Source organism: Cervus elaphus, chromosome 3 (assembly GCF_910594005.1).
Source record: "Cervus elaphus chromosome 3, mCerEla1.1, whole genome shotgun sequence".
NCBI classification, from domain to species: Eukaryota; Metazoa; Chordata; class Mammalia; order Artiodactyla; family Cervidae; genus Cervus; species Cervus elaphus.
Genome location: NC_057817.1, coordinates 46,906,776 through 46,932,221, shown reverse-complemented (window position 1 = coordinate 46,932,221; position 25,446 = coordinate 46,906,776). Strand labels below are relative to the sequence as shown.

The 25,446-nt window shown below is 39.0% G+C and overlaps 1 protein-coding gene across 1 annotated transcript in view; it reads left to right on the top strand.

Moving 5' to 3' along the window:
* The first annotated feature begins 485 nt into the window (after positions 1-485).
* The window catches only part of LEMD3 (LEM domain containing 3), a 69,697-nt gene continuing 44,736 nt past the window's right edge, over positions 486-25,446 (top strand). Inside the window, exon 1 of the mRNA XM_043887993.1 lies at positions 486-2,038. Coding sequence (XP_043743928.1) covers positions 511-2,038 — 1,528 coding nt within the window. The 5' untranslated portion in view covers positions 486-510. The remainder of the gene's footprint in view (positions 2,039-25,446) is intronic.

The window sequence follows — 25,446 nt, the reverse complement described above, 5'->3', positions numbered from 1 at the left end:
TTTTTTTTTTTTTTTGGTGCGTTAAGAGGAAAGACAAAGTGAAAAGAGAGAACCAGGGCTCAGGGAAATTTGCCAATCACCTGGCCATCAAGATTTCTTTAAGTCTCTAGGCTCCCCTTTGGCAGCGGGAATCTGCATGAAAAGGAAACTAATGCCAAGAACTTCAAGTCAGATTTCCCTTCAGTTACTACTGCCCGGTGGCAGGAACCTGCAAAGAAGAGGTCAAGGTGAGGCTTGGCAAGAGGCAAATCCCGGGAAAGGCGCTGAGAAGGGCAGGGCGGAGAACAGACGGAGGAGACACCCCGACAGGAAAGCGCAGAAAAACTTTCGGCCGCTGAAGCGGCGCGCGGCTCAGGTGGCCCTTTCCCGCTCAGGTGAGCTCCTCCCGTGCCTCCCATTGGCCAAGGCGCCCGTGGCGCTGGGAGGGCGACGCAGCCCGGTCTAGTTCAGGGTCTAGGGCGGCGCGTCACTTCCGGTAGCGCGGAGCTTGTAAAACACCCTGGAGAGAAAATGGCGGCGGCAGCGGCTTCGGCGCCTCAGCAGCTCTCGGATGAGGAGCTTTTCTCTCAGCTCCGCCGTTACGGCCTATCTCCTGGCCCAGTGACGGAGAGCACCCGCCCGGTCTACCTCAAGAAGCTGAAGAAGCTTCGAGAGGAAGAGCAGCAGCAGCACCGGTCCGGGGGCCGCGGCACCAAGACGCGGAACAGTAATAACAATAACACGGCAGCCGCCACGGTCGCCGCCGCCGGACCAGCGGCGGCGGCCGTGGGGATGGGGGTCCGGCCGGTCTCCGGCGACCTCGCCTACTTACGGACTCCTGGGGGCCTGGGCCGGATTTCGGCTTCGGGTCCGGAGACCCCCTTGGGAGGGCCTGGGGGCGCCTCGGCCACCCCCACGGCTGGCAGCAAAGTACTGCTGGGCTTCAGCTCGGACGAGTCGGACGTGGAGGCCAGTCCCCGGGACCAGGCCGGCGGCGGCGGCGGCGGGAGGAAAGACCGGGCTCCGCTCCAGTATCGCGGGCTCAAACCGCCGTCGGCGCCCCTGGCCGCCAGCGAGGTGACTAACAGCAACTCGGCAGAGCGGAGGAAGCCCCACTCGTGGTGGGGGGCCAGGAGGCCGGCGGCCCCCGAGCTGCAGAGCCCGTCGGGGAGAGATGGGGCGGCGGACGACGAGGAGCAGGAGGGGGAAGACGGCGAGGACAGGGACCCGGAGGCCGAGGAGCCGCTGTGGTCCGGCCGGACCGTGAATGGCAGCCGGCTTCTGCCCTACAGCTGCCGGGAAAACTATTCGGACTCGGAGGAAGAGGAGGACGACGACGTGGCCCCCAGCAGACAGGTATTGAAGGACGACACCCTTTCTCGGCATCGGCCCAGGCGGGGCCACAGTAAGCCTCTCTCGCCCCTGCCTGCGAAATCGGCCGGCGGCCGGCTGGAGACCTCAGTTCAGGGAGGGGGAGGAATCGCGATGAATGACAGGGCGGCGGCCGCCGGGAGTCTAGACAGGAGCCGAAACCTCGAGGAGTCGGCGGCGGCGGCGGAGCAGGGAGGAGGGTGTGATCCGCTGGACTCCAGCCCCATTCCTAGATACCGCGGTAACGCTAAGAAACTAAGCCCTCTCCTGCCGCCGCCACTCGCGGACATGGACTCAACCCTGGATTCGTCCACAGGCTCCCTTCTTAAAACCAATAATCATATCGGCAGCGGGGCCTTCGGCGTGGACTCCCCCAGGATTTTTTCCAACAGCCTCCCTCCCAGCGCGGCGGTGGCCGCCTCGAGTTCACTCAGGATCAATCACTCCAATCATACAGGCTCCAATCATACCTACCTGAAGAACACATACAACAAACCGAAGCTTTCCGAACCCGAGGAGGAACTTCTCCAACAATTTAAACGGGAGGAGGTGTCCCCAACGGGGGGTTTCAGTGCCCACTATTTGTCCATGTTTCTCTTAACTGCTGCCTGCCTATTTTTCCTCATTTTGGGACTGACATACCTAGGCATGAGAGGGACGGGAGTATCCGAGGATGGAGGACTCGGCAGTAAGTATTCAACCCCGTGGTGGAGGCAACAAAGGGAATGCTGTTAGTGGCCGTCCCTAGCCGCACTGGGCATTTTACCCGAGGTGACTTCAGCCTGCAAGCACATGGTTTAATAGTGCAACACAACACATTGAGGGCATTTGTGTCATCTTTCTTTAAGAAAGAATATGGTTATCGTGATAAGAATGATAACCCCGTGGCTGGTTTTAAGATTTTTCTCTATGATGTATTGGGGAATTCAAAACATCATCTAAAAGAGCAAAATATTATAAGCAAGCCTGTTAGTAAAGAGCATTTAAAATGTGTGACTTAAATTTTCTTTTGGCCTTAAGTAGTAACCATATGTGGAGATGCCAGTCCAGCTACTTCAAATTTGAAGTTATTTTGATTGTTCAGGCATAGTAAAGGCAGTGGATTTTTTTGTTTTTTCAAATCGAGTTCTAAAAGGCAGTGTAAGATCTCTTGAAACTGTAGTTAAATATTTTGTAATATTTCAGTGTTATATTTTGTGGTATTAAGTATATGTGTAGATATATCTAATTTCTTTCAAGTGAATGAATGCAGAAAGTCAGAAGGCAAGCTTCTAAACTGATTGATTTCCCAACCCAGAGCAGCTCCACTTCCACCAGTGGAAAAAGTAGTGGAATGGCAGTGCAGGGGTTTGCAGTCACGTTGATTTGGATTGGTCTCCAGGCCCTGCCTTTTACTTTGCTGAATGGCTGTGGGCAGTCGCATTCACTCATTCATTAAGCCAGCATCATCTGTACTGAGCACTCTGGATACAGCAGTGGGAAGTCAAGGTGTCCCTGCCCTTCAACACAGGAAGAAGATGAATACTGATCACTTTATGTTCTGTGAAGGATATAAGGATGGTGTAATTGGTGTACTCTACTATAGACAGGGCTCTGCTCTATAGGGCTTCCCTCATAGCTCAGTTGGTAAATCATCTGCCTGCAATGCAGGAGACCTGGGTTTGATTCCTGGGTCAGGAAGATCCCCTGGAGAAGGAAATGGCAACCCATTCCAGTATTCTTGCCTGGAGAACCCGATGGACAGAGGAGCCTGACAGGCTACAGTCTAGGGGATCGGAAGAGTTGGACATAACTGAGTGACTACACCACCACCACCACCACTGTAGACATGGTAATGGTGGGAACTGTGTGAAATGAGACCTGAAGCAGGACAAGACGACAGCCTTGTATTAGACAGGAGAGCATTCTGGGCAGAGGTTACAAGAGGAGGAGGAAAGGCCTTGAACTGAGCAAGAGCCTTCCTGTAGTTACAGTACTTTGAGCAAGGGGGAGTGAACTAGAGTGAGCTTCCCTGACATAATCTGTAAAATGATGTTAATCTTGATTAGAATGATGCTTGGGAGGATTAAAAGAAAGTAAATTTAGTAAGATGTACTTTAAAGAAATTAGAGATATCTACACATATACTTAATACTACAAAATGTAACATTTATAACATTTAGAAAGATGTACTGCTGAATAGGTAAGTTCTCACTGTTAGGTCCCTCTCCCCTGTACCCCACCCCCTGAAACTTTCGACCCTTTTCACTCAACATGAATTCACTGTCATGGTTTGTATTTATAAAATTGACTTCCTAGTTCAAAATAATTAGTTTTATTTCGAAATAGTCAAAAGATGCAGTTAGCAGACTTAAAGAGTGGAGTGAAAATAGAGTAAGCCTTGGTTTGGATATAGCCAATTCTAAGATAGTCAAATAATAGATTATGATAGTCCTTAACTATAGAGGGATTAGAAGAGGACTGAAATCCAGCACTCACGTTATGGTGCCCTGGGAGCAAGACTGGTATATATATATATATTGTGTCCTACCCCAGATATTACAGAGCGAGACAAGAGATAAAGTCTCATATCTAGAAGTTACATTAGTAAAATTCACATAAATGACATTACCTGTGAGCAGTACCTATCTGCATGCTTGTTTCTCCAGTGGAACTGGTCTGTTCTGTGAACTGGCCCTTTTTTAAGAAGTAAAGGCTTTGCCAGTGTTATTGCTGAATCTGCCCAGCAAACTCAGAGAGGCAGATGGTGTCATCCTCACTTTATAGGTGAGGACAGTGAGACTCAAAGACGCTAAGAAATGTACCCACAGTTAAACAGCTAGTGAGTGATAAGACTAAGATTTGGTTTCAGATTTTTTTCCAACTATTAAGCCCATCCTACTTTTGGTATTATTTGTAGAGAGCTTTCTAAATTAGAGGATACTTTCATTAGAATTAAGAAAATAATTGAATACTTGGTAGGATTTCATACAGAATTACTGTATGAAAGGTGCACAATTCTGTACTAAGGTGACTTACACATCTTTCTTGTCACTGTTAAGATGAATGACTAATATTTTCTTAGGCATGAAAATTTTAAATGGACTAGAAAGGGATAGGATTGCTAGGGCTTAGGTAACCCTCAATCACTTTCACCAGTGTGGAAGGAAGGAAATTATAAAGTGGTTTGCGCTTTAATAAATGGTAAATGTAAGGTAGCCTGGGGGATGGAAAGAACAGTGGCTAAGAGAGAATCCAGGTCTTAGGACTTATCAAAATGACCTTAATCAAGTTAAGCTCTGAGCCTCGTTTTCTTACATATTAAATGGGAGAAACAATTTCTGCTGTCTGTCACAGTTGTGAGGATCAAATGACATAGTTTGTAAACAAATGTAAAGTGATATTCAAAAGTTTGGACTGCAGTTGTATTCCTGGTGAACTACAGTATATATGTGAGGAGAAATGGTTGTCATTTTTTTATATTTACTAGAGTATTTCTTGCCTATTCAGCATTTAATTTTTATTGAGTTCTGTTAAGTACATGTTGTAGATATTGATATAGAAATTTGAGTCAAAATGTGATGAATCCCTTAAATGTATTATATACTTGACCTGCTGTATATCCTGATAAAAAGAAGGTGCCTGTTAGTTCAGTTAGTGTGCACACCCAACGGTGAATAACTTCACTCCCTATATTTATGTATTCTGAATCCTCTGTCACAGTATAATGGTTAGTCACTGCTTAACTGTAGATTTCGTTGATCAACCAGTGTGCTTAAGGAAATCATTTACTTTGCGTAATAATTTTACCAGAAGATTGTAAGTTAAATGTGAGAGTAAGCTTTAGCAAGCTTTTATTAGTTATCTTTTAAATTAGGTATAACATATAGTAGATTAGCCCTTTATATAGTTTCTAATCATTTGATCTTTAAAAACTTCTTATCAGTACACTAGTTTTAGTAATTAAGTTACTATGAGTCTCTGCTTTCTCATCTGTAAAAATCGGGGGTTGCCTTAGGTAATGCCTATGTTCTTTCCAGCTCTAAGTTTTAAGATTCTGACTTTGAACTGCCTTACCAAAACAACTCAAGGATCAGCTTGAAGTCAACATTAGATCATGACAACACACTAAAAGAAAATAGAAAGGCAGAATAGATTAACTTTCTTAGGCTCATACAATCATTATTTAAAAGTTGTTTTTCAGTTACAAGAGACATGATTTTCGTAGAAAATTTGAACAGAGATCTATGAAGCAAAAAATGAATCAGTATTGTATGCCTCACCCCCTAGTCTCACACTCAACCCTGGCATAAGTTCAAATAATAAATTAGAACTTTCTTAATGCTTTGCATGTAAATATCAATATATGCATACATATATACATGAGTGTGTGCACACAGACATTTTCATTGAACAGTAGAGTGCCTGTTATGTGCCAAGCAACATTTTAAGCTGTAGGGATATGTGGAGAACGAGGCCGATGAAATCTCTCCTCTCATCGAGTTTACATTCGAGGGGTGTTGGGGAGATGGACACGTAAACAAATGAGTTTCTGTTAGTGATAGTTGCTCACATGAGAGTAATGATAGTAAGTTGAAGGCCAGAGAAGTGACATCATACTATACATATTCTTCAGCTTATTTTTTCACTTAATATTGTATCTTGGTTAACTTTCCGTATATTAAACGTAAGTACAAAGCCATAATTTAAAAATCTCACACTTCACTGGTCCCTTTCTAATCCTTTGCTGCTGCTTAGTCGCCAAGTTGTGTCCATCTCTTTTGCGACCCCATGAACTGTAGCCCGCTAGGCTTTTCTGTCCTTGGGATTTCTCAGGCAAGAAGACTGAATGGGTTGCCGTTTCCTTTTCCATCTAATCCTATAAAAATGCTAAAACCTCTGCCATCCTGAAAATGTTATTTAACTCTGTTCTCTAGCTGTTACTCCTTCTCAGCCAAGATCAATGTCTCTTTCCTCCCCTGCCATTCACTCAACCCCCATCTAGTTTAGCTTTTTTTTGCTTCACACCCTCTTCAGCATTTATTATTTGTAAACTTAAAAAAAAAATTATTTATGTATTTTTGACTGTGCTAGGTCTTTGCTGCTACGGCATCTTTTTCTGGTTGCAGCGATCAGGGGTTACTCATTGCAGTGGCTGCTCTTGTGGAACACTGGTTCTAGGGTGTATGGGCTTCAGTAGTTGCAGCGCACAGGCTCAGTAATTGCATCTCGTGGGCTTAATTGCTCTGTTTGTGGAATCCTCCCAGACCAGAGGAGGGGACCTGTGTCCCCTGTGTCCGCAGACTGATTCTCATTCTCTGTGCCACAGGAAGTGCTAGTTTGGCTTTCTTTACCGTCCATTACCTCTGCAACCTCACTGTTTGTCCTCAGTTACTTAGTTGTCAAATCCAAGAGGTTTAAAGTTCACCTTTTGATACATTCAATATATCAACAATTCACTTTTCATGAAACTCTCTCCTTCCCAAACTTCTGTATCACCACTCTTGCCTACTTTTCACTTATTTGTCTGCCTATAGTTTAAATATTGGTGGTCTTATTCATTTGCAGTTTCCCTAGCTAGTTTCTCCTAGTTAATACCTCCCAATTTTATATTTTTTTGCCTTAGATTTCTCTCTCCTGGGTTCTTGACTTAATCATTTATTAGACAGTTTCTTCTGGATGTACCGGAAGTAACACCACCGTCTGTCCTTGTCAGCTTTCGTTCTTTTTCTTTGTTTCTCCTGCTTTGTTCCCTGTTTTAGTTAGTGGCATTCCCATCCACCCGGAACTTAAGCTAGAAATCTTAAATTTGCCTCCATTCCTTCCTTTCCTCCATCTTCCTTCCAAACTCAAATCACAGTCTAACTTGTTACCAAATCCTGAAGTTCTACCTCCTACCTATCTTTTGAATCAGTCTGTTTCTCCTCATTCTCCACTGTCTTACCTGAACTGTTCTTGCACTTTCCTAACAGTTGTCTATGCTTCTGGACTGTAGCTTTTCCAGTCCATTTTTCAGTACCAGAGGATTATTTCTAAAAAAAAAAATAATAATATTTCATTCATGCTTAAAATTACTCAGTGGCTTCCCCTTACTTAGTAGATCAAATCTAAACTTGGCTAAACTGTTCATGTTCTGAGTATTCCTGCTTTTTCTTGCTTCATTTCCTAATAGTCCCTCATATCACACTTTGCTTTCTGGAAAACTGGAACTTTCTGGAACACTACTTTGGTGTTCACTGACTGTCATGAGGTTTTTGTGCCTTTGTGTATGTTATTCCCTTCTTTGAGAAGGTTGTTTCTTAGTAACTGCTCTTCATTCTTAAAAGTCTCACCTCTGCCTACTCTTGACTCTATCCTCTTTACCCTGGAGTTTGGCTCATCATTTGCTGCTCGAATAAGATCTTTCGCATTCTTCATATCATTTAGTTCAGCGTTTATAATTGTGTATGCCCACTGTGCCACATAGATTACATCTCCTTGAGGTAATGTTCCTACAGGAGGAATTGAGTATACTGGTAAAGAGTACAGGCTTTTCACTCAGTTCTGAGTTTGAATCCCTCCTGTCTTGCTTGACCACAGGGTCATGAGAGGACAGTAATACCACTGATGGGGATTAGAGATGCTGAAAAGGGATTTTGGGGGAGAAAGGTGGCATAGAGAAAATTAGTTTATTTGAAGCTTATTTTTTGAGTTATTTAAGTGGAAATAACCTATAGGCTATTGTAGTTACACAATTGGATTAAAGATGAGAGAGTGGTGCATAATGTGAAAGTAAAGTGCTGTTTACTAAGGGAAGAGATAACTTTTTAATATTTGTTTCTTTCTTTTTAATGTGGGTGTTTTCTTTTTCAAGACAAGATCAAGTGCTACAAAGGGTATTGTAGTTTTTTAAAATTTGTTTTTACTTTTTCAAGCAGTTTGACTAGCCAAAAGATCTAAAACTTAGTAATAAAATAGGTATAAAGAATTTTGAAAATTATTTGTTGCTCTCATTCTTGAAGAATGAAAGCTGAGTGAGCTTGAAGTTTTTAAAAGTTGACCACTTTGTAAGAAAAAAATTCTTAAACCTCCAGGAATATTCATGGGAAAACCAGGGGTTTATATACCTCAGTTTGATGATTTGAGAAATTAAAATCAACTATATAAAAATATATTTTATCTGAAAATTATCTCTAGCATAATTTAAAATAAAAATCATCAGAAAACTTGTAAATCCCCTGTGAATACATTCACGGAGTCTAGTTTGAAACACTGGCATAAATATTAGGGCGTAGATCATTAAAAAAGAAACCTGGGTTTGAATTTGGGTCTTTCTTCTTGTTAGCTTTTTTATTGAAGGCAAGTTGCTGAACCACTATAAACCTCAATTTTCTCACCTGTAAAATAGAGTTGTGAGAATTAAATGAAATAATGCATGTAAAGTACTTGGCTCAGTACATGACACATATAATAGTAATAATAGCAGCTAATCCTTATGTAGCACTTTGTGCCAGGCACTGAACCTAAACAGTTGTAATTGTTACATAATCTTTATGAGGCAGGTATTTATCCCATTTTGTAGATAGGGAAACTGAGACACAGAAGTTGCGTAATTTGCCTGCAGTCATGAGTGCAGAGGCAGTTTTTAGACTTAGATAGTGGCCCTTAACCTCTCTGCTAGGTTGCCTTTTAATGTGTGTAAGTACATAAAGGCTCTGTATGTGTCCTCTACTATTATTATTATCTAGACAGTTTTCAAAAATGTGGATAGGTGAAGCAACTTAATACATGAAATCCTAGAGTGCCAAGGGTAATCTGTGAATCAACTTCGTTAGGACAGGAAATTAAAAATTTTTACTCACTTGACATTTAGGAATGGTGTGGAACCATTTATCCTTATTTAGATTTTAGATTAATTAATTCACTGATGTATGAGGAGGGCAGTCTGCTGTAATGTAACACAAGTTACATAATATGTAAAGCCATAAGACATATGATACTATTTCTAATTCTTGAAAGATTGGCCTAGTCTCAAAAGTGGTGGGAAAGTGGTCCTCTGGTTTGTATTACCACTTTAAAACTTACGTTTTCCATTGTTCATTTTCAAGATGTAAAAATCTTTCAAGTATAATACATTTGTTCTCTCATTTTTGCACCTTTTAAAAGAGCTTTGTATGTATTTTCCTATGCTTATAATTTATTTCAATGGGAATGAAGCATTCTAAAATGTCTTGGATTTAAAAAAATTAGATATTTTCATTATTTCTCAGTAGAGTTATGAAGTCTTAAAATAACTTCTCCTTGCTGAGAAGTATTTTATTTAAATGAAAGGAACCTCAGACCAAACAGGTTATAACATCAGTGCAAAGAGATATTTATCTAGTTTATAAGAGTTTAAAACTGAAGTAATCTTTAAAATATATGGTAAGCGAGTAATAGTAGCTTCTTTATGAAAAGTGTATTACTAATGGTATATCTTTATTCTTATCCTGTATTAATTTAGTATACATGAAAAATTGCTACTATTTAATTTGGGAACCAAGCCCATACTAATTGTATAAATTATTATAACAGTTATTGTCTCATAGCTTTAGATTTTGACTTTTCATACTCAGAATTTATTTTTAACAGATTTTAAAGTGAACCAGTAGCAGTGTATTTGGATTTTGGTGTTTTAATAATGTAAGTTTTAACCTGAATCTCACAAGTGGTAGTTCAAAACAAAACTTGATCTAATTAATACTCTTCATTAACATCACTCTGAAAAATAATTTTTAAACAAGAATTGACCAAGAGGGAAGTGTTTAGGTTTTAGTTTTTATCAAACATTTTTATAGTTAGGTTTTACATGTTTTATCTTCTTTTGAAAATATATTTCTAAGGAATTACCTTTTTAAAAGGATTATAAAAATTTATACTAACAGGTAATAATATCTGAAAATAAAGTAACAAGTCTATCATATAGAAACCATCAGTATTACTTTTACAAGGTCTTAATTTTTTTTCTTTATTTCTAGAGGTATAGATTTTAAAGAGGCTTCCCAGGTGGCTCAGTGGTAAAGAATCACCCTGCCAATACAGGAGATGCAGCAGAGCAAGTTCCATCTCTGGGTTCAGATAGAGGAAATGGCATCTCATTCCAGTATTCTTGCCCGGAAAATCCCATGGACAGGAGCTGGTGGGCCACAGTCCATGCGGTCTCAAGGAGTTGGACGTGACTGACTGAGCACACTTGGAGTTTAAAGTTACGCCATTTGTTTTGTCTTGGTAGCAGAGTTACTGCTCTGTGTCCATAGTTTTTTGCTTATAATGTTTTTGCACAATGACTTATGCATTCATTTTTATAGCTGTATTGATATCAAACGGCAAGCTAATATTTATAAATAAGGCTTGGGTGAAAAACTCTCCAAGTTAGTGATAAGTGATGAAGAATGTACCAACAAAATTGCTCCCCTGTCCTGAATATACATGAATGGGGAAAATATCCTTTGGGAGCAGTGGGCATTTTAACACCTGGAACATCAATTTTATTTTGCCGTTTGAGACCTCTTTTACATGTGTATACGTACAAAAGGAATTTGCTAATTGTGGCTAATTCCTGAAAGCACTTTGTACTTACAAAGGAAACTTTTGCTCTGTAGGAATTCACTTAGGTATAATTTTTTAAATTTACATATAAAGAGAGTAATTGAAATTAATTGACAGATGGAAATCTTTAGACTATCTGTTTCTTCTAGTCCCTGGGGTGTGGCTTTGAACCTCGCTCAGCCTTAGTAATGACTTCCTAGATTAAGGATACCTATTGCTGCTAAGTCACTTCAGTCGTGTCCAATTCTGTGCGACCCCATCCCTGGGATTCTCCAGGCAAGAACACTGGAGTGGGTTGCCATTTCCTTCTCCAACGCATAAAAGTGAAAAGTGAAAGTGAAGTCGCTCACTCCTGTCTGACTCTTCGAGACCCCATGGACTGCAGCCTATCAGGCTCCTCTGTCCATGGGATTTTTCCAGGCAAGAGTACTGGAGTGGGGTTGCCATTGCCTTCTCCAAGGATACCTATTAAGGTATCACAAATGCTTGCTTTCTTGACTTAGTTCACTTGAAGAAACATTGTCCTAGTCATTCATCCATTTACTCACTCATAAATTATTTATTGGGCACCTACAGATGTGATTCTAGGAGATGAGTATATACTTTCTAGAACTATAGGAGTGATACATTTTCCCAACACACCACCTCCCTCCTCTCCCCTTGCAATCTCTTCTTTCTACTAAATTTATGTACTAGCTAGCCTTCAGAATTGAAATTTCCTTACTGTGCAGCATTGTTTCAGATTTGTATATTGTAACTTGGGAAAGATGACTTTAAAACATAGTTTCTGCAAATTTGAATACTCCCTATGATAAAGTTTACCACAAAAGAAATACTTTCATTTCTTACAGGATTTTAGAAGTAATAAAGTGTATGGCTGGTAATAAGTTGCTGAATAGCACAGGGAGCTAGGCCTGGTGCTCTGTGATGACCTGGAGGGGTAGGATGGGGGAGTGGGAGGGAGGATCAAGAAGGAGGGGATACATGTATAGTTTGTTTCCATATAATAAACTATACCTGTATAGTTTGTTTTTGCATAATAAATGTGGAAATATTATGTGGTGGAAACAAACATCATCATACAGTGATTATCCTCCAATTAAAAATTAAAATGTTAAAAGTAAAAAAGAGATAAGAATGAATTTATCCAAAATGAAAATGTTATCAACTTGAAACATTTATGATTGTGGTTCAAGATGTTCTAGAAGTATTCTTACAACAAAAGTCTTGTTTTGTTTTTTTTAAATGTCATCTTTAAATCTCCCTTCTTTTGGATTGTAAAGCCTTAAATGATAAAAGTATTTACTAAGAACTTTCTGTATTGGAGCAGTTTGTCTTAATTTACATGAAGGGAGCTATTAGCATTATCTCCATGGGGAAACTGAAATACAGAGGAAAATGGTTGGGTTTGCCTTGTGTTAAGATCCCACCACCACTAACTAAGTTTTCAGGCTAGCATTTGAACCCATGATCTGACTTAAGAGTCCACAATCTTAGCCACTGGGAAGCAGATTTTCTTAATGTACCTTTTCTCACCTAGTAACTTTATTGGGGCAGGTAAGTCACTTGTAACTGCTGGGCCTTGGTTTTTGCATCTGTCAAATGAGGGGATAGTAAAATCAACTTTACTTATAGCCATGACTCTGGTAGGGCACCGATGTGATGTTTATGGAAATGCTTTCTAGAAATTAGAAGTGATGTATAACTATGTTATTTTTACATTTATTTTTTTTAATTTTTAATTGGAAGGTTGTGTTGGTTTCCTCCATATAACAGCACGAGTCAGTCATAACTCTGTGTGTGTGTGTGTGTGTGTGTGTGTCTGTGTGTGTGTGTGAGAAGAGAAATTTTGAGCCCTCATCCCACCCCTCGAGATCGTCACAGAGCACCAGGCTGGGCTTCCTGTGTTACACAGCAGCTTCCCAGTAGCCGTCGATTTTACACACGGCAGTCTGTATGTCAACACTGCTTTCTTAATTTGTCCCATCCTCTCCTGTTATTTTTAATATCATAAGTTAGAATTTCCCAGCAATAGTAGTTTAGGCAGCCTGTGTTCAGCACTATGACATGTCCTATTATGATGTTAATAAGTAATAGAAGAGTTGGTTAATTTTATAGCTCCTATCGGAATTTTTTTAAGCTGTCTCTTAAACTGTCCGAGTAGATAAAAGGAGTCATCTTTCTATACTGCGTAAGTAGTGCCTTATCTCTAGGTGCTGAAAAAGAATTTTCTTATCTTTGTTGTGTTCGGTTGCCAAGTCATGTCCAACTCTTCGACTACGTGAACTACAGCACGCCAGACTTCCCTGTCCTTCACTGTCTCCCAAAGTTTGCTCAGACTCATGTCCATTGAGTTATTGATGCCATCCAACCATGTCATTCTGTCACCCTCTTCTCCTTTTGCCTTCAATCTTTCCAAATATCAGGGTCTTTTCCAATGAGTCCGCTCTTTGCATCAAGTGACCCAGAGTATTGGAGCTTTAGCATCAGTCTTTCCAGTGAATATTCGGGGTTGATTTCCTTTAGGATTGACTGGTTTGAACTCCTTGCTGTCCAAGGGACTCTTTTTTTTTTTCATTTATTTTTATTAGTTGAAGGCTAATTACTTTACAATTTTGTGGGTTTTGCCATACATTGACATGAATCAGCCATGGATTTACATGTGTTCCCCATCCCAATCTCCCCTCCCGCCTCCCCCAAGGGACTCTCTTGAGTCTTCTCCAATATCACAGTTCGAAAGCATCAACTCTCAAATCCATAAATGACTACTGGAAAAACCATAGCTTTGAATATATGTACTTTTTCAGCAAAATGATGTCTCTGCTTTTTAATATGCTGTCTAGGTTGGTCATAGCTTTTCTTCCAAGGAGCAAGCGTCTTTTGTGGCCTCAATCAACTGTCCGCCGTGATTTTGGAGCCCAAGAAAATAAAATCTGTCACTGTTTCCACTTTTCCCCATCTGTTTCCATGAAGTGATTGGACTGGGTGCCATGATCTTGTTTTTTGAATGTTGAGTTTTAAGCCAGCTTTTTCACTTTCCTCTTTCATCCTCATCAAAAGGCTCTTTAGTTCCTTTTTGCTTTCTGCCACCATCAGGGAAGCTCCTTCTTATCTTTACATTTATATTTTATAGGTTATGAAATACAGTTTGAAACTAGATTTTAGCCTCCTTGACCGTTAGAAGTTAGATTTGCTGATAGGAAAGATGCGATACATTGCTTTAATCCAAAATATAGTAGTGAATTTGAAACAGAAAAACGTCTCTTAGAAATATAGATGGGTCTTAGAGTAAGCTTCTGTTAACATTATCTGAAGAACAGACAGTACTTGCAGCTGGTAGAGAAGAATGGCTTGTCACATGCTGTTCTTCAGCTAGTTTGTAAGATAGGATACCGTGAGTACTGTTACTGCTAAAGTGGGAAGATGAGGTGTGCCCCTATGATTAGGCAGTAGATTGAACAGGGAGTAATCAAGAGATTGGGGGGTATAAAATAATAAAATGAATTTGATAAGCATTAATATCATGCTGATTTAATAAGGAATTTAAACTGCATTAGGATCTTTAGTCTCCTAGTTAGTTCATATGTAGAACATAATGAAATTTTCATCCCATTTTACATTTGACACTGTATCAGAGATATGGTTTTAGACCAGAACTGTCTCATAGAAACATAGTATAAGCCATATATGTAATCTTAGTTTTTCTGGTAGCAACATTAAGATGTAAGACAGGTTTACTTAATCTTGTAATGTAGAATATTATCATTTCAAAGTAATCAGTTTAAAAATTATTGAGATATTTTGCATTCTTTCTATATAAGAATATACGGTACTAATAGCCAATTTTATACTCACAGACTGTCTCAATTCAAACTAGCTAAATTTCAAGTGGTCAGTGGCACAAGTGGTTAGTGGCTGCTGTGTAGAATAGCACAGGTCTAGACCGCCCTGAGTTATGGAATCATATTGTTGGTTTAATAAAATCTAATAGCTGCTAATTTTTGAATCTTACGATATGTCTTGCATTGTGTTCTCTATAATATTTTCACTTAATCTTTATAATAACTTCATGATGTAGGTTTTGTTGTCTCATTTTGTAAATACAATGAGGTATAAGAGATATTAATTTAAAGTCTAAGGTCAAACAAGTAGGACAGCAGGGATTTAAAACCAAGTCTGACTCTAAAATCCTTGTCCATTTCACTGTATTGCACTGTTGTAAAGCATAGTCATTTACCTAAGGCAGGTTGGTGAGTGAGATTCAGTTCTTTTACTGCTCTGTCATTTTTTATTCACTGCAGTGACTTGATTTAATTAATCCTTATTTTAAAGTATAAATACAGAGCATTTTAGTTTAACCTAAGATGGAAGAGGTATCCCCTAAATTCTTCCTTATATTTCTTATGGGGAATATTCTTTATATTCTTTTCACCATTTCCTGTTGTAAACTGCTTTGTGTAGCTCTTCACACTAGACATGTAGGATGAAAGAATGACGTTTTGATTCTGGCACATGACTGTTTTGGAAGATAAGGAAAAAGTCAGCTACTGTTGAGAAAAATGAGAATAGAAATAACTAATAAAACTTTTGTTGTGGTAAAAAAAATTTATAGGTTTTAGTAGTTTACTTTGAGAAAAATTTCAGTCAGTCAGTTCAGTCGTTCAGTTGTGTCCAACTCTTTGGGACCCCGTGGACTGCAGCACATCAGGCTTCCCTGTCCATCAACAACTCCCGAAGCTTGTTCTTAGCTCATGTCCATCGAGTCAGTGGTGCCATCCAGCCATCTCATCATGTGTTTTCCCTTCTCCTGCTGCCTTCAGTCCTTCCCAGCATTCAGAGTCATTTCCAGTGAGTCAGTTTTTCTCATCAGACGGCCAAAGTATTGGGGTTTCAGCTTCAACATCAGTCCTTCCAATGAATATTCAGGACTGATTTCCTTTAGGATGGACTGCTTGGATCTCCTTGCAGTCCAAGGGACTCTCAAGAGTCTTCTCCAACACCACAGTTCAAAAGCACCAATTCTTCGGCACTCAGCTTTCTTTATGGTCCAACTCTCACATCCGTACATAACTACTGGAAAAACCGTAGCTTTGAGCAGATGGACCTTTATTGGCAAAGTAATATCTCCGCTTTTTAATATGCTGTCTTGGTTTTTCATAACTTTTCTTTCAAGGAGCAAGCGTCTTTTAATTTCATGACTGCAGTCACCATCTGCAGTGATTTGGGAGCCCAAGAAAATAAAGTTTGTCACTGTTTCCATTGTTTCCCCACCTGTTTGCCATGAAGTGATGGGACCAGATGCCATGATCTTAGTTTTTTGAATGTTGAGTTTTTAGCCAGCTTTTTTCACACTCTTCTTTCACTTTCATCAAGAGGCTCTTTAGTTCTTCTTTGCTTTCTGCCATAAGGGTGGTGTCATCTGCATATCTGAGGTTATTGATATTTCTCCCAGTAATGTTGATTGCAGCTTGTGCTTCATCCAGCCTGGCATTTCGCATGATGTACTCTGCATATAAGTTAAATAAGCAGGGTGACAGAATACAGCCTTGATGTACTCCTTTCCCAGTTTGGAACCAGTGTGTTGTTCCATATCTGGTTCTAACTGTTGCTTCTTGACCTTAAAACTAAACTGAGAAAGATTAGGGGTGGTCTTATTCATCACGCTCTTTGATCTGTAAAACATCTCAGTTCTTTTGCATGGTGTTATTTTATGGTGAATTTATACTTAACATTTAATGAATTTGAATACTTAATGTTTGCTCATAAAGACAAGCTGTTTGCTTCTAGAAGGAAAAATGGACAGTCTATGATTTTTGAATGGTTGTCTTCCATATCATGTGTAAAATAGTTGTTTAAACTTCAAACATGTCTAACTACATTGTTTTAAGTTCCCAGGCTAGCCCATAGAAAGTTATTTAAAACCACATCATTTTACAAAACTAATTCAAAAAGATACATACACTCCAGTGTTCATAGCAGCTTTATTTACAGTTGCCAAGATACGCAGCCTGAGTGTCCATGACAGATGAGTGGATAAAGATGTGTGTATACACAGACGCACACACACACAGTGGAATTCTACTCAGGCATAAAAAAAAGTAATGAAGTTTTGCCTCTTGCAACAGCATGAATGGACTTGGAGGGTATTATGCTAAGTGAAATAAGTCAGAGAAGGGCAATTCTATGATATCTCTTATATGTGGAATCTAAAAAAAAATACAACAAACTAGTGAAGATAAGAAAAAAGAAACAGACTCACAAATACAGTGAGCAAACTAATGGTTACCTCGGGAGAGGTAGGGAGAGGAAAGGGGAGAGGAGTGACAGAGAGGTAAGGGATTAAGAGGTACAAATTGTTATAAAATAAGCCACAGGGTCATATTGTACAGCACAGGGAACATAGCCAGTGCTTTATAATAGCTATAAATGGAGTGTAACCTTTAAAAATTGTGAATTACTATATTGTATACCTGTAACTTATATAGTATTGTACATCAACTATATAATATTGTACATAAAAAGTATATATCCTGTTATAGCATGGGTATTAGTTCAGTTCAGTCTCTCAGTCGTGTCTGACTCTTTGTGACCCTATGAACCACAGCACACCAGGCCTGCATATCCATGACCAACTGCCAGAGTCTACTGAAACCCATGTCCATTGAGTCGGTGATGCCATCCAACCATCCTATCCTCTGTTGTCCCCTTCTCCTGCCTTCAATCTTTCCCAGCATCAGGGTCTTTTCCAGTGAGTCAGCTCTTCGCATCAGGTGGCCAAAGTATTGGAGTTTCAGCTTCAACATCAGTCCTTCCAATGAACACTGAGGACTGATTTCCTTTAGGATGGACTGGTTGGATCTCCTTGCAGTCCAAGGGACTCACAAGAGTCTTCTCCAACACCACAGTTCAAAAGCATCAATTCTTCGGCACTCAGCTTTCTTTATAGTGCAACTCTCACATCCATACATGACCACTGGAAAAACCATAGCCTTGACTAGACGGACCTTTATTGGCAAAATAATGTCTCTGCTTTTTAATATGCTGTCTAGGTTGGTCATAACTTTCCTTCAGTATTGGTATAAGTTTTAGATCCTTAGAATATGGGCATGTTCCGTGGGGGTTGCATTAGGAGACAGCGAGTTTATTTTTGTTTTTTTGTGTTTTCTTTTCTGTCTCTTCATTCCTGTTCTTATGCTGGCCTAAGCTTCTTGCTATTCTGCTATGATCTTGGTTAAACATCTAAGTGCTCAGTACTTCACATTTTTCCTTTTTTTTTTTTTAAATTGAGATATAATTGACAGTGTATTAAAGGTATGCTATTAATACATAATGATTTGATGTATGTATGTTTTGTGAAGTGATAATCACTAAGTTTAGTTAACATCCATCACCATATATAGTTACAATTTTTTTCTTGTGATGAGAACTTTTAGGAGTGACTATCTTAGCTGCTTTCAGTATATAGTGTAATACTATCAGCTATAGTCACCACACTGTCCATGACATCCCCAGGACTTATAACTGGAAACTTGTACCTTTGGATCACCTTCACCCATTTCTCCCACCTCCCTACCCCCACCTCTGGCTGCCATGAGTCTGTTCAGTGTCTATAAGTTTTGTTTTGTTTTGTTTTAGATTCCACATACAAGTAAGATCATACAGAATTTGTCTTTGTTTGACTGATTTCATGTAGCATAATGTCCTGTAATAAATAGTAGGTCCACTTATTGGGTGCTAGGCAAGTATAAACATAAATGTTTACACTTAAGCATTTAAATCTTAAGCAGTTTGTTTACATATTTTGACAAATGAAGAATTTGTAATGGAAGACTAGGCTAATCACTTAGTCCAAGATTGCAGGTCAGAGAGAGGAGTTAAGGAGTTAGGTTGTTGGTTGAACTGTGGCAGTATGAATCGAAAGCTCACCCCCTAACTATTGTACTATATTGCATTTCTCTCACATTCCCTCTTTCCCTTTTAACATTGCAACTCTGATTTTCTGAGTTCAACTACTTTCACCTAAATGATAAGAGAAATTCATTTGAATGAATTCACAATATTATAGAATTCTGATAATAAAAATATGATTTTGATAAAATTTGATAATGTGATGATCTTTAGTGAGAACTGAGCCAGTATGGAATCAGAACTTAATCCTGTTCTCTGAATCATCCTTCCTTCTTATAAGTGTTGTAGCTGGGTTGCCTCCATTTTTCAGTTGGAAGTTAGGTCAGTAGTTCCCAACTTAATGGGCCGAGAACACGTGGGAACACCACCCGTTACAAGGTATTGTCTGATGACCTAATGGAGGATTTGCCTTCTCATATTGTGCTGTTATTTTTAACTATGTATCAGTACTACCATGATTAGAATATAAAAAATTACATATTCATGATAGAATTTTGTCATATTTTCTTAGTGTGTGAATACTAAAAATACTACCTTGGGGATCTGAACATCTTGATGTAAATGAAATCCTTTAACTTGTAAAGAAACATTGCTTAAAACATGCTATAAAGAAATTATATACACTGGTTATATTTTAGAATTTGTTTTCAAGGCAATCATAGTGAATAATGGGAAATCAGTTGTAATATTTAAATGAATGACTAGCTTGCCAACTTTCAACTGGTAAAATCCCTTTAATCTTCTCAGAGGTGATTCGGATTTAAATACAAGATCTTTATTAACCCAAATTCTCTCTCTGATCAGTGAAATTTTGGGCATTTAGTATAAAATTCAGGTGAGGAGGCTTTGGGCAGAAAGCCTTGCCTTGGGGGTCTTCTGTTTTGTCTCTTTCTAACTTAAGAGTTTCTGAGGACTCTGTCATTTCTTCCCAGTAGCTCCAGGGCAGAGACAAGTGAGGAGTGGAGTAGTGGTGTATTGTGTCATTTTGTAAACTGAGTGCCTTCTATTTTTTTTAATTTCACGCTAGGATTGGGAAAAAAATGAAAAAAGTAAGATTTATTAGTCTCTTTTCTCCCCACATTGCTAAGTATAGTCACAAACCATCCCATTTTATGTTAGTTTGCTAGATAAAGTCTCAAAGAGGGTGACTTGCCGAAGGTCCCAAGTCATAAATTTTGAAGCGCGTATTCCTTGCTCCAGAGATTTTTCTTTTTCATTTTACCTCACTGCCTTTCAGTGTGAAGAGTTTTTTTTCATTCATCTAAATGACATGATTTCAGAAGTAAGCATTACTTGAGGAAAATTTTATTTAAATTGTAAAAATGTAATTTGTAATTTTAGATTAACAAATTATTTTTGGCTGCACTGGATTGCTGTGTGTGGGTTTTCTCCAGTTGTGACAGGTGGGGCCTGGTCCTAATGGCGGCGCCCGGGCTTCTCACTGCAGCGCCTTCTCTTGCTGCAGAGCCCTGGCGCAGAGCACGCAGGCCTCAGGAGTCCGGCACACGGCTCAGCAGCTGGCGCCTCCCAGGCGCTGGAGCACAGGCTCAGCCGTCCTGGGGCCTGGGCTCGGTGCTCCTCGGCGTGTGGGACCCTCCCAGACCCGGGGTCAAACCCTCTGTCCCCCTGCACTGGCAGGTGACGCTCGCCCACGGCGCCACCAAAGAAGGCCTGTAATTTGCATTTAATAATTTTAATAGGTTGAAATTAATATATTAAAGTTATAAATTAATATTGTGTCACCCAAGAAGGAAAAAGAATAAAGATACCACTCAGTTAGTTTGAAAATATTTAGTGCCTTTATAAGAAAATTCTGTAATACTTGAGCTAGAAAATGAGAGAAATAGAATGATGTAGGGTCGTTGCCTAAATTTTATTGTGGGCAGAATATTAGTCCACATACATTTTAAAAGATAATGGTACAACCTTCTGTTGGGTTTGTTTCAGTCACTGCAGTCACTCGGTCGTGTCTGACTCATTGTGACTCCATGGACTGCAGCACACCAGGCTTCCCTGTCCATCACCAACTCCTGGAGCTTGCTCAAACTCATGTCCATCGAGTTGGTGATGCTATCCAACCATCTCATCCTCTGTCGTCCCCTTCTTCTGCTTTCAGTCTTTCCCAGCAGCAGGTTCTTTTCCAATGGGTCAGTTCTTCACTCCAGGTGGCCAAAGTATTGGAGCTTCAGCATCAGTCCTTCCAATGAATATTCAGTCAGGATTGATTTCTTTTATGATTGACTAGTTTAATCTTTACCCTTGCAGTCCAAGGGACTCTCAAGAGTCTTCTCCAACACCACAGTTCAAAAGCATCAATTCTTCAGCGCTCAGCTTTCTTTATGGTTCAGGTCTCATTATCCATTCATGACTACTGGAAAAACCATAGCTTTGACTAGATGGACCTTTGTTGGCAAAGTAATGTCTTTTTTGTGTGTGTGTGGGGAGGGGGTTGGTTTAGATTGCTTATTTAATTTTATTTATTTTAAGCAAATGCCTCCTTTCTTTAAAATTCTTTTTTGGTAATTTTGTAATGGATTTTGTAAATACATGGTGATATGGATTTTGATGTTTTAAAGCAAGATTAAAGCTTGTAGAGTATACATTTGTGGGGGTGAGAAACAGCTTAAAGTAGTAAATAAAAATTCTGGCCAGTCAGTTTGCTTACTAGAACAGACATAACATGAATGTGAATATATATATGTAATCTTGTGCTTTAATTTATAAGACTTTCTTCCTACCAGTTTATTACAGATTTGTTGCCATACTTTTTGGGGGACGGGGCCTATTTTTGTTAATAAATTTTGATTCTAAGGGAAGGAAGTTTCCACTGAATGAATAAAAGCAGATGAAAAAAGTCAACATTTTTGTCTTATACAATCACCTTAGAGTTTTAAAGTACTTTTAGAAGTCACTGGCTGCTTTGGAAAGTAGGATTTGGGAGAAGATGTTTTAGTTCGTCTCTCAAGAGTGTTAAACTGGAGGTTTACTCAGCATTTCTGGACTTTGACTGTAAAGACTTTAGGAATCAGTTCAGCTCAAGGAACTCTGGGTCTCTACTGCATGCAGTTATTTCACTTCTTAAAACAATCCTGAGAACCAGGTGGTGTTATCATTCCCTTTAGATTAGGAAACTGGGAACTGGGGCTTAGGGAGGTTAAGAAACTTGTCTAAAGTTAGTAAGTAGTAGAACCAAGATTTCAGTACAGAGAATTTGATTTCCGGCATTGGGATCTTTGTCCTTGTACAGTACTGTCTACCTGGATTTCATTCGAAATTATCTTCACCAGCTCCCCCTCCCCCAAAAGTTTTATATTCTACTAGACCAGGAGTTCTTAACCCCCTGTGGTCGCTGAACCTTAAAGAAGCCATCAGTGGACTCCAGGTAAACTCCTTGAAATTAGATGCAAATTTTGAATGTGTATTCATTTTTCTTGGGATAGGGTCCACAGATTTTGGCAATTTCTCAAGGGTCTCTGACCCTCCAAGGTAGTGAGAATCACTGCACTGTAAGCTGTTCTGAGGAAGGTACTATGAATTTTCATCTTTGTATTCCTTAGCATCTGGTTTTTTGATTGCTCAGAAATATTCGTTGAAGACAATTGAACGAATAAGAGATAGTATGTGGGGAAGTAAGCTTAGAATTGGTCATAATTTGGGAATTTTAAGATGCCTTGAAATGTTTACTAAATGAGTATGAGAGCATTAGTTTTATTTACTTGGTTCAGAAAACTGTTTTGTTACTGACAAGTTTGAATTTTCAACTCTAGTATATAGTAGCCCTATAAAGTTAGGTTTTTTGAAGTCAGAGCATAAATTAGCAGAATTTAAGTGTGTTCAGAAATGCCACTGATAAGTCCTCTAGATCTAGAGGCTGCTGTGTGGTTTCTCTAAAAGGCCAGTTTTGTTTGTGTTTTTTGTTGTTTTCATCTAGTGTAAGAATGAAGTGTTTTAGTACTTGGTGGAGCTCTAAGGTCCATAGTACATCTTTTTTTTTTTCATAGTACATCTTTAAACATTAAAATCATACTCAGTGCTTAAAGTATTCCTAGTCATGAGAGCCACATGGAAACTGAGAGCAGCTGAGGGAATGGCAGTGTCCTATCTCCCATCTCAGGCTTTGTCTAGAGCACATGTGTTTTGACTGTATCAGGGTAGATTGGTTGTTGGGAATTGCATGCTTTATTTTTTTTTCCTAAGTGGTTGTTCATGTTCACAAGTATTTATTCGTATTCTCTCTCTACTACAAGTAAAAGTTAAAAGTAGACATTAGGTGAAAATCTGATGAGTCCAGCATATGTTGTACTTTCTGTTCAAGCATGAGTTTTACTCTCAAGGTTTCATATATTTTTACCAACAAAAAAGTTTCTTCGACTATTTTACCATGTCAAAACTGCTTACATTTTATCGAATGTTTTTTCCTTTTTTTTTTTTTTTGACCTAGTGATGACATATTTAAATTCCTCTATTTGCCGAATGACTTCAATTTCATCTGCTTTCTTCCAGAGCTAAAAGACAAGATATAACGTTTGAGCACACTGCTCATACATTCGGTGTTGAGGGGTTTTGTTTTTTGGTTTTTTTTTCCTGTTAGCTCCAAGTTCAGTTTATATGTTAGTTTTGGTCATGCTTTAATCTCTATGCTTTGTCTTTGCACATAGTGCCCCTTTGCCTGGTCTCTGTTTAATGCGTGGAATAAGAACTGTTTTTTGTTTTTTTCAGTTTTGTTCACTTTTTCATTGCACTGCAGCTTTTCTTTCTCCAGCTTTCTTATTTGAATAATGTCTCCTTGCTGCTCAAAACTAACCATGCATTGTGACTGAGAATGTTACTAAGTAGAAGGAAAGTGTTAGTCGCTCAGTGTCCGACTCTTTGCAACACCATGGACTCCAGCAGGCTCCTCTGTCCATGGGGTTCTCCAGGCAGTAATACTGGAGTGGGTTGCCGTTTCCTTCTCCAGGGGATCTTCCCAACCCAGGGATCAAACCTGGGTCTCCTGCATTGCAGGCAGATTCTGTACCGAGTCACAAGGGAAACCCTAAGTAGAAGGAAAATCTCATGAATTTAATTGTATGGGAAGTGCATGTTGTTTTATTGCAGTGTGCTGAAGATGAGTTGTACAGTGTATCACAGATTCTGTTTGGATTTCTAAATTCTCTTTTAGCAATATTCTTTTAGAACAGTTTCTTTTGTATTCTTGGCAACATAAACCTTGAGGAAGTGTTACAACCAGTCTCTAGTGTATAACAGTTAATGTTTAAAATCTCTTAATACAGTGAGCTGTCACCATGTTTAATAAATTACAGTATTGTATTAACATAAATTCCTTTGGGTGCCAAGATATCTGTTGCACAGATGCTTGCTGTTATTTATAGGTTTGTTTCTAACCTTTGTAGGTTGACTTTTATTTTTCTGTTCATTTGTCACCATGCAGTAGCATAATTCTTTAACTGGCATATATGCAAAATAGTTTTCAAGAAGAGACTATGAAAGTACTGAAAAAGCAGATCACTCAAAACTTTTGAACCTTAAGCAGTATAGTAAGATAAAGTTCCATAATTTAAATAGATATATTGTCTTTATTTGCATGTTCTTCTATGGCCTTTCTTCCCAACATTGGGTGAACTACAGAAGTGTCTTTAGCTGACAAAACTAGATGGTGGCAGTAGCCTGATTGTTTCTCTTTGGTTTTGAACCTCTGAGACCAGGTGCTGGGGTGGGGAAAAATTCGTGTTTGTGTTTTATTTTAGAGTAAGCTGTTGGCATTTTCTGTAAGTCTGAGTCTTCTTTTGGATTAAACATTTTTTGAGTGGGAACTTCAATTTTATTTGCTAGTCAGGTTCAGTAATCAGTAACTCATATTCTTCTTTAAGTTATGGATACTCTATTAAAATATCAGAGTTAATTTTTAGAATGAATGTGTAATATTTTCATGTGCTAGTGATCTAATTTTCTAATTTGTAATTATTTTAGGTAAATGAAGCCAGTTTTGTAAAATCATTGGTAGCTGAACTACCTCCAGTTCAGGAGATTAAATTTATTAGAAAATAGTTTTGAATATTTGTAAACATTTACTTTTTGAAAGTTACTAGACACAAACTCCTACATTTTGCTACTTCCCTATTTCTCACACTATTTTAGTAAAATAGGATAAAATCTTATCTGTAAATGTAAATTACATGAATTTGTAAAAATAAGACTATAGTAGCCAGGTCTTTCTAAAACAAAACAAAAAAACTCTTACATTCCAGTAAGTCTTCTAGTTTTTTGCATAAGAGGAACTTTTCAGTTTTTAGTTTGTTAAGAATTTAACTTGGAAGGAAAAAAAAATTTTTTTTTTCTTGTACAATAAGCTGCAGCTATTATAATTGGGGTTTTAACCTAATGTATTTAGGAATTGAAGTGGTGTTTTACCAGTTCTCTGGTAGGATTTTAGCACCATTAATGAATGGGGCTTCCCTGGTGGCTCAGTGGTAAAGAATCTGCCTGCCAATGCAGAAGACGGGAGTTCGATCTTTCGGTCGGGAACATCTCCTGGAGAAGGAAATGCCTACCCACTCCAGTATTCTTGCCTAGAGAATCCCATGGACAGAGGAGCCTTGTGGGCTACAGTCCACAGGGTTTTGAAAGAGCTGAATATGACTT